At 49.9% G+C, this 9994-nt stretch overlaps 1 protein-coding gene across 1 annotated transcript; it reads left to right on the top strand.

The window, feature by feature from the left end:
* The first annotated feature begins 5332 nt into the window (after window positions 1–5332).
* LOC128405943 (uncharacterized protein K02A2.6-like) lies at window positions 5333–9231 on the top strand. The gene is made up of 3 exons (XM_053372985.1): window positions 5333–6971; window positions 7035–7474; window positions 7637–9231. The coding sequence occupies exons 1-3, from the start codon at window positions 5451–5453 to the stop codon at window positions 8988–8990; spliced, it is 3315 nt and encodes a 1104-aa protein (XP_053228960.1). The 5' UTR covers window positions 5333–5450; the 3' UTR covers window positions 8991–9231.
* The last annotated feature ends 763 nt before the right edge of the window (window positions 9232–9994 follow it).

Genomic DNA, 9994 nt, shown 5'->3' with positions numbered 1-9994 from the left:
ATAATGTTATATCCAACATCTTGTGCCCATTTAATCATAGCAGATTTCACCGTTTCATCCTGAGTATTCCATTTCAACAGCAAGTTATACATTCTTGACAAAGTCTTAGTTTTGGGATTTAACAGTTCTGTTTCCAATTTTGATTTTTCCACCTGGAATCCAATTTTCTTATCCGAATTGTATGCCTCCATTATTTGATAATAATGAAGCCAATCACGCACTTTGTTTTTTAGTTTTTCATAACTCTGCAATTTCAATTTGTCTCCCACTTGTTCCAAAATTTCCCAATATTTCGGCCATTTGGCCTCCATATTAAGTTTTTTCTGAGCCTTCGCTTCCATCGGTGACAACCACCTTGGGGTTTTATTTTCAAGCAAATCCTTATATCTTGTCCAAACATTAAACAATGCTTTCCTGACTCTCCCCTCCTGCAATTTTCAGCAACTGGTATCATCATCATCATCAATTAACATTAATAATTTGTATACTTCACCTGAAGATCTCAGGGCGGTTCACAACAGAAAAACACAAAATAAGATTACAAAATACATAACATAACAAAACAAAACCGTAAACCCGCTCCCAGAAACACATTTTAAAAGTCATAGACTGCTAATTAGCCAAAGAGAAACATTTTTGCCTGGCACCTAAATATATGCAATGAAGGTGCCAGGCGAGCTTCCCTGGGGAGAGCATCCCACAAACGGTGAGACACAGCAGAAAAGGCCCATTCTCATGTTGCCACCCCCAAGAACTCTTGTGGAGGAAGCACACAAAGAAGGGCCACTGGTGGTGATTGCAGGGTCTGGGACAGTTTATATGGGTGAACAGCAGTCCTTGAAGTACTGCAGTCACAAGCCGCTTTGGGCTTTATGGGTCAAAACCAGTACAGTGGTACCTCGGATTAGAAACTTAATTCATTCTGGAGGTCCGTTCTTAACCTGAAACCATTCTTAACCTGAGGTGCGCTTTCACTAATGGGGCCTACGGCTGCCACCGCACCACCGGCGCACAATTTCCATTCTGATCCTGGGGCAAAGTTCTCAACCCAAGGTACTACTTCTGGGTTAGAGGAGTTTGTAACCCAAAGTGTTTGTAACCCAAAGCATTTGTAACCTGAGGTGCCACTGTAGTTTTAATAGGGACTGGAAACTAATTGGCAGCCGGTGCAGCTGGACCAGAATCAGTGTAATATGCTCAAACTGTCTTGCCCCAGTGAGCAACCTGTGCACCAAATTCTGCAGTAGCTGAAGTTTCCAAACTGTCTTCAGAGGTAGACTTATGTATAACATATTGCAGTAATCTAAGCTAGGAGTTACCAGAGCATATATGATAGTTAGGCTATCCCTGTCCAGATTGTGGTGCAGCTGGACCACCAGTTGAAGTTGATGGAAGGCACTCCACACCACTGAGGCCACCTGAGCCTCAAGTGACAACAAATGACACAGAACTACCCCTAAGCTACGTACCCACTCCATCAAGAGCAGGTAACCTCCCATCCATCCGATCTAGGGAACCACCCATGTCAGGAGATGATTGGTGGGTGCTAGAAGAGATAAGAGTCCGGGAAATCAGCCAGATTTACAGGATTTATTAGTTCCATTCTCCTATTTACACAGAGCTCTCAGAGCACATCTGCATCATTCGGGACCAAGTTACGGTAATCTGGCAATCGTAAGGCCGGTGCGGTGGTAACGTGTTGGCCTCTCTCTCACTGAACACTTCCTCCAAGTCTCGGTATTGTGGAGGGATTCCGCCTTTCTTTCCCAGACACGTTGGCCCTCCTTTCCCGAGGTTCCCCTACTCCCAGGCAGTTCTCCAAACAGTCAGGGACCGCTGGTGCCATGAAACCACCGGGTCGTGCAAAGCCAACCAACTCATTCCCAGAATAATCGGTGGCCCCACCAAGGTGGCTACGTGAAAGGCGATGGTCTTGGAGTGCGTGGAAATCCTCATCCTCATGGGAGGAGTCTGATGCGTCACTTCCCCTCCCAAAAGTTCCCTTACATCAACGGTGGTCACTTGCAGAGGAAAATCCAGAGGCCGAAGATGCAACTGGTGCTGCGCAGCAAAGTCCCTGCTGAAGAAGTTCACACTGGCCCCTGAGTCCACTAGAGCGTGGACCTCCATTGCGTGGCCATTTGGGAGCTCCAGCAGCACCCTCACCACTATGCCTGGTTTGGGGTGGCCTGGTCGGGGCTCTTCGCTGCTGCTGCTGCCTGGCTGCTACCCCAGTTCACCACCAGCCAGGCCTTCCCATTTCCCTGCACCTGGGGCACTTCCTCTTCTCCCTGTGGAGTGGCCCCCATCATTCTCTGCCAGTTACGATGCTCCGGACACACTCTGGCAAAGTGTCCTGGTTTCTGGCACAAAAAACACCTCTTGGCCGCCTGCCAGTCCTTTCCCTCCTTTCTGCTCTGCAGTTGGGCTTTTGAATGTTCCCGCGCGCAGGCTGAGTCGATCTCCATGGGCTCTTGCTGACTCTGACCTTGAGTAGCCCCTGCTGGCATCTCAAGAATGCGATTGCCATGGAAACGCTCCCCTATGCTCTGCCTCCTCTCCAGCAAACGGGCTTCCTGCCTGAGGCCCACCGGGGCCCTCTGGCAAGCTCATCTTTCATGTCAGAATTTAGTTTGGCCTTAAACTGCACTGGTTCGGAACGCAAATCCCAACCCAGCTTGTGGACCAGCATTGCGAACTGAGACCAGTAACTGCGCACAGTCAAATTGCCTTGCTTCAAAGCCAAGAGTTCCTGCTGAGTCATATCATCTTGACTCTCATTTGTAAACATGGCGTCCATCGCCTGACAGAACTTTGCCAAGTCCTGGAGTGCATCGTTACCGGCTGCTATCAGTGGCCTCACCCACTCTCTAGCTGGCCCCGATAGGTGGCTAATTATAAAAGCCACACTCTGTCCATCATTGGCAAAATCAGTTCCCTGCAGTTCTAAGGCATATTTCATCTCCTTTTTAAAGCTTAAATATTCCTGAGGATCGCTGTCAAACCTACCCACCAACGTAGGCATTTTTCTTCCCAGCAGGTCCCCTTTCGGTTCTTTATGTTGCGCCCGACTCTCTTCCAATCTGATACGCAGCTCCTCCGCGTGTCTTTCCAGATCGGCGTGGCTTTCCTTCAAAGCAGCAAATTCCCTCTCCATTGCTCTTATCTGTCCTTTCTTGCTAGCACCCGGCATAAGAGTCTCTGCAAGCTGTCAGGGGATGATTGGTGGGTGCTAGAAGAGATAAGAGTCTGGGAAACCGGCCAGATTTACAGGATTTATTAGTTCCATTCTCCTATTTACACAGAGCTCTCAGAGCACATCTGCATCATTCGGTATCAGTTGCAGAGACTACCTGTTCCTTTCTTTTCCTCCAGCATAGCCACTTCCAGAGCCCTCCCCTTTTACTTCCTCTGTTACGTGAAGAGCTAAGCCCCGGAAACTGCTCCCCCCCTCTGATTCATTGCTTCCTGACAACCCTTCGTCACCCTCCTCCTCCGAGGAAGTGCAACTACTAACGATCGGAGGCTTATCTCTATATGTCCCCATTCTTTCCCCCTTCTCAGCCCCTAGTTCCCTGACAACCCACTAACATTGCCTCAGTCTTTTCTGGATTGAGCTTCAGTTTGTTGGCTCTCATTCAGTCCATTACTGAGGCAAGACACCGGTCCAGCACTTTCACTGCCTCACCTGCAAATGTAAAGAAGTAGAGCTGCGTATCATCAGCATATTGCTAACAGCATACTCCAAAACACTGTGTGGTTGTGTGTTCTGCTAGAGGACATGGTCTGCGGGGGAGGGGATACTGCTGAGAGGAAGCCAGGCTGAATGAGGAAGTGAGTTGAAGGAGAATTTAGCTGCCAGCAGCAGTAATACTTAGCTGATTGCAGCTTCTGGGAGCTCCCAACGAGGAGCTCATAAACAGGGGGTTTGCAAGGGCATTTAGTGGTAGAGTTTGAGTAGGAGGTCTAGAGCAGGGGTCAGCAAACTTTTTCAGCAGGGGGCCAGCCCACTATCCCTCAGACCCTTTGGGGGGGGCCAGACTATATATATATATTTTTGGGGGGGAATGAACGAATTCCTATGCCCCACAAATAACCCAGAGATACATTTAAAATAAAAGCACACATTCTACTCATTGGCGATCTGCCCCCTTGGGAAAGGCTGACTCCTCTTCCCAGGCACAGGGGCCTCTCTCCGGTGGTCTGCCTCTGGCTGGTCTTTGCTCAGTCCAGAGAGACCGGTGATAAGTGACACCTCCCTTTTGAGAGATGCACACTCACTTTCCCCTTGCATCTCAGCAAAAGAAAGAAACAGTCTGAAAGTAGCCTAGCATTCTACTTTATTCACAGACTGTACACTGTACTCGGAGCTAGTACAAACATGTCTGCTCTCTCAGCAGCCTCCGTACAACATGTTGTGTATTGAGTCAAAGGATTTTATATCTGTATTATTATTGTCTGTATTTGCATTAGGGTAAAGTAACTGCCTTTTGGTTCCAGAGGGTACAGCTACTATTGGTTCATTTAAGCTGCTGTATTTGGATCCTCTGTCTTATTGGTTTCCTCCAAAAGGCAGGACTGTGATTGCCTGATATTGTTCCCTCCAAAATGTATCCTTTCTAGCTAGTTCCCTGTCCCTATAAATGTAGCTCTCCCCTCCTCAGTTCTCAGTCTTGTTTGCTTTAATAAAGAAGTGTTACTACAGAACTGTCTCCAGCATATTATGTCAAGAGAGCTGAAATCACAAACCCCACGTCACAACTACTGGCGACGAAGGTGGGATCCGGAATGCTGAGGAGCGGTTAAACGCAGCCCTGCCTCAGAGTCCGGATTGTAGCTAAGAACAAGACTCACTGGCCAGCTGAGAAGACGACCCTGCCCACAGGACAATGGAGAGTCCAAGGGTATTGGAGCCCTTCCAGCCATCAGAGCCCCACACGTGGGAAGACTACGTCGAACGCTTCGAGTTCTTCGCAGTGGCTCAAGGGATCACCGATGCCAGCAAAAGAAGGGCCACATTCCTGAGCTACTGTGGGCCTGAGACCTTCAAGCTGGCCAAGGCATTGCTTGCTCCAGCGAAGCTAAGTGAGACACCTCTCAAAGATATTCTTGCCTGCCTGACAAGCCATTTGGCGCCTACTGAGACCAAGATGGCCCGGCGGTTGGAGTTTCATAAGAGGCAGCAGCGTGCTGGGGAGTCTGTATCTGCATTCCTAGCTGAACTGCGGAAGCTCGCTCAGCACTGCAACTTCCATGATCTGGAAGAGACTCTCCTGGATCGGTTTATCGGTGGTCTGAGCAGCAAGAAAGCCAGAAGACGCATCGTGGCTAAAGAAGAGGTTACCCTTGCTTCAGCCTTGAAGGAGGCCACCGCTACGGAGAATTATGAAAGAGAGGAGCTTGATGCCAGTCGCAAGGCCCCTAAGCCACAGATAGAAGTTGCGCATGCCATGGATGAGCTAGAGGCTACTCCGAGCCAAAGCCCAGTCCGTGGGGTCGAGTCAGTGCGTCAGGCCTGCACAGTGCACAAAGAGCACCGAGGCAGGTGCCCTGGTTGTGGCGGAAACCATGAGCGGAAGAGTTGTCGTTTCCGGGATGCTATGTGCCGGACGTGCGGGAAGACAGGTCACATCGCCAGGGTCTGTAGATCGGCGGCGTTGGGAGCGACAGGAGCACCTAGACTGGAGCATCGCAGACCGCCCACGGCAAACCATGTTCTAAAGGACTGCCACTACGTAACGGAGATCAACGGGAGGGTCGTGCAGTTTCCAGCGCAAGGCAAGGCACACGTCAAGGTGAAGATTGAGGGTCAGCTGTGCGACATGGAGGTGGACTCCGGATCTGGATTCACTATCGTGTCGGACCAGACCGCGAGGACATTCTTCCCCAGGGGTAAGTTGCCCCCTCTGGAGCCCTTCCCGGCAACTTTGCAGTCATACTCAGCGGGCCGCATCCATATCATGGGAATGTGTGCCGTGAGAGTACAGTTCCGGGACAAACAGGCGGTACTCAAACTGGTGATTGCGAAGGGCAGTCGCCCCAGTCTCCTGGGCACTGACTGGTTCCCCGCCCTGGGACTGAGTATATCAGGGCTTAATTCAATCCAAACCTGCCCTGAGATGAGCGAGGCATTATGCAAAGAATTTGCTGGTCTCTTTAATGGAAAACTGGGTTGTTATAAAGGGCCCCCAGTTGACTTCGAATTGGACCCTGGGGTGGCCCCAATCCGACTCAAACCAAGGCGAGTGCCATTTGCACTGCAACCCAAGATCGAAGCAGAGCTGGATAAATTGGTCAAGCAGGGAGTTCTCTCACCCATGGACTCTGCTAAGTGGGAGACTCCAATCGTCACGCCCCTTAAAGCAAATGGGGAAGTCAGGATCTGTGCAGATTACAAATGTACTATCAATAAGGCACTCAGGGGAAACTCATACCCCATTCCAGTCGTATCACATCTGTTGGCTAAACTGGCTGGGGGCAAGGTGTTCGCCAAAATTGACCTGGCACAAGCTTACCAACAGCTGCCAGTAACCCCACAATCAGCGGAAGCACAGACTATTGTCACACATAAAGGGGCGTTCAGAGTTAACAGATTACAATTTGGAGTTTGTGTGGCCCCAGGGATTTTTCAAGGGCTCATGGAACGCCTGTTAAGAGGTCTGCCGGGGGTCTTGCCATTTTTTGATGACGTTTTGATTGCTGGAAAAGACCCACAGGAACTGGTTGCGCGTGTCCGTGCAGTGTTGCTCAAGTTCAAGGAGGTGGGGTTGCAACTGAAAAAGGAAAAATGCAGTTTTGGGGTGCCAACTGTGGATTTCTTGGGGTTTAAAATTGATGCATCAGGAATCCACCCCACAGATGCTAAGATTAAGGCCATCATCGAGGCACCACGACCACAGAACAAGACGGAGTTGCAGTCATTCCTGGGACTTATTAACTTTTACCATTCGTTCTTACCCCAGAAAGCTTCGGTAGCTGAACCATTACATCGACTGTTGCAGAAAAAGAATGTGTGGCGATGGGGGCAGGGGCAGCAGAAGGCTTTTGACTCCTTGCGAGGAATGCTGAGTAGCAGGAGCGTCCTTGCTCATTATGATGAGTCGAAGCCGCTGGTCCTGGCATGTGATGCCTCTCAATACGGCCTGGGGGCGGTGCTGAGTCATAGGGAACCGGATGGGTCGGAAAAGCCCATCTCTTTCTATTCCCGTACGTTGTCGCCCACGGAGCGCAACTATGCTCAAATTGACAAAGAGGCGCTTGCAATTGTGGCAGGGATCAAAAAGTTCCATGATTATGTGTATGGTCGCCATTTCTCCATTGAAATGGACCACAAACCACTGTTAGGGTTGTTCAACCCGAACAAACAAACGCCACAAATTCTCTCCCCCAGAATGTTGCGTTGGTCTATATTCCTGAACGGGTTCCAGTACACCTTGACCCATGTGCCGGGGAAACGGTTGTGCCACGCTGATGCGCTGAGTCGATTGCCTCTTCCTGGCGGGAGCAATGAGGATCCTGCTCCAGCGGAGCACATAATGATGCTGGAAACACTTCCGGGGGCTCCTGTAACGGCTACTGATATAGCTGAGAAAACAAGGAAAGATGCTGTTCTCTACCGTGTGCTCACTTGGGTGGGGAGGGGGTGGCCAGGTGGTCCGCATGAAGACAAATTCAGGCCTTATGCGACAAGGCAGCACGAGTTGTCCATGCATAAGGGTTGTCTCCTGTGGGGAGATAGGGTGATCATCCCAGCACCACTGAGAAACAGGGTTCTTGAGACGCTTCACATGGGACACCCAGGAATGGTCAGGATGAAGTCGCTAGCCCGATGTTATGTGTGGTGGCCTGGAATGGACCAGAACATAGAACAATGGGTACGAACATGCAAGGCATGCCAAGAGGTGCGGCCAGAAGTGGCCAGAGCACCAGTTCACTGGTGGGAGCAGTCCAGATCTCCCTGGAGCCGGCTGCACTTAGATTTTGCTGGGCCATTCCAGGGGAAGGTCTTTTTGGTTATCGTCGATGCATATTCCAAATGGTTAGAAGTGGCGATGGTCCCTAGCATGGCATCAGCTGCCGTAATCAAGGTGTTGAGGCAGCTGTTTGCAACCCACGGGTTACCTGAGACCATTGTATCAGATAATGGGGCAGCTTTTGTATCCCAAGAATTCAGGGCATTCTTGGCTGATAACTTCGTAAGAGGGGTCACATCCGCGCCCTTTCACCCATCCTCCAATGGGCAGGCTGAGCGCATGGTAAGAACAGCCAAAGAATCCATTGCGCGCTTAATGGAGGGTAACTGGTCAGCTCGCATCGCGCGAATGTTATTTTTGCAGCATGCGACGCCGTGTACTGCGACGGGCAAGTCGCCAGCTGAGCTGCTCTTGGGTAGAAGACTGGTAACGGTGCTGGATTATGTCCACCTCGATAAAATGCCAAACCGTAATTCAAGAGCAACCCCCCAGGCTGAGGCTGACACAACAAGGTATCTCGCCCCTGAAGATCTGGTCTGGGTGAGGAACTATTCACGAGGTTCGCGGTGGGTGGCTGGTGTGGTCACCCGGACTAGTGGACCTGTGTCCTATTATGTGACCTTGGAAAATGGGCAAGTTTGGAAGAGACATATAGATCAGCTGAGGCGCCGGGCGCTCAGCAGGGAGGGGTCAGATAATTCATCCCTGGCTAACGACGCAGAGCTGCAAGACCAGAGTGAAAATGGCCCAGAGGTGCAGTCACCAGGGGCTTCAGCAAATGAACCAGGGTCTGCTAGTCCTCAGGATGACGAGGTACAGGTAGGGGACCCTGCGATGTCTGGGACTCCATCTGTTCCTGACGAAACCCCTATAGCACCCCCTCTACCACAGGTAACATCCAATCCAGAACCGGCAACACCTGTTGTCAGGAGATCAAGTAGAAGTTGTAGGACCCCACAGTACCTGAGAGATTACGTCTGCGGTGCTCACTGGGGGGGGAGGGGTGTTGTGTATTGAGTCAAAGGATTTTATATCTGTATTATTATTGTCTGTATTTGCATTAGGGTAAAGTAACTGCCTTTTGGTTCCAGAGGGTACAGCTACTATTGGTTCATTTAAGCTGCTGTATTTGGATCCTCTGTCTTATTGGTTTCCTCCAAAAGGCAGGACTGTGATTGCCTGATATTGTTCCCTCCAAAATGTATCCTTTCTAGCTAGTTCCCTGTCCCTATAAATGTAGCTCTCCCCTCCTCAGTTCTCAGTCTTGTTTGCTTTAATAAAGAAGTGTTACTACAGAACTGTCTCCAGCATATTATGTCAAGAGAGCTGAAATCACAAACCCCACGTCACAACACAACACACTGCTTCCTTTGCAGCAACAACAGGAAGGTCTCAAGTTACACTGAGAACACAACCCTGAGAACAGCGTAGGACATCCTGTCTCACGCTCAGTAACATCAGAAATATCACATGATGTAAACAATGTGCTGCTAGCACGCAGCTGGTGAGTACTCATATCCCAACTGTAAAAACATGCCGATTCCCGGACCGTCCATGGGCTGGATTTAGAAGGACCGGATCCGGCCCCCGGGCCTTAGTTTGACTGCCCATGGTCTAGAGTGCTGTCTCACGATGCATGTAGGACCAAGAGACACAGAGGGTGAGGGAGCTGCTGCAGTCACCTGCAATACCTGTGTCTTCCTGCCTGAGAATGTGAAAAACTATACCTGCAACAAGTGCGACCTGGTTGCCTGTCTGGAATAGAAGGTACAGCTGGAAGAGAAGGTACAACAATTTGTTGGCTATTTGCAGTTTAGTTGCACTGCAGAAAGCTTGCTGGGGAGACCACGCATTACAAGGAACTCAAAAATAACTTTATCAAGGTTTTAATAACAAAAACAAAAACTTCTTTTACACTAAATATATCAACAAGCATGACCCATTCCCCAGGGTACTAAGAGAGCTAGGTGCTGCTATTTATATACTATACCCAATTGCTGACACAGCTTAATTAACACAAC

Source organism: Podarcis raffonei, chromosome W, assembly GCF_027172205.1.
Source record: "Podarcis raffonei isolate rPodRaf1 chromosome W, rPodRaf1.pri, whole genome shotgun sequence".
Classification (NCBI taxonomy): Eukaryota; Metazoa; Chordata; class Lepidosauria; order Squamata; family Lacertidae; genus Podarcis; species Podarcis raffonei.
The sequence above is the reverse complement of the archived record's forward strand: the minus strand, read 5'-3'. Positions and strand labels throughout refer to the sequence as shown.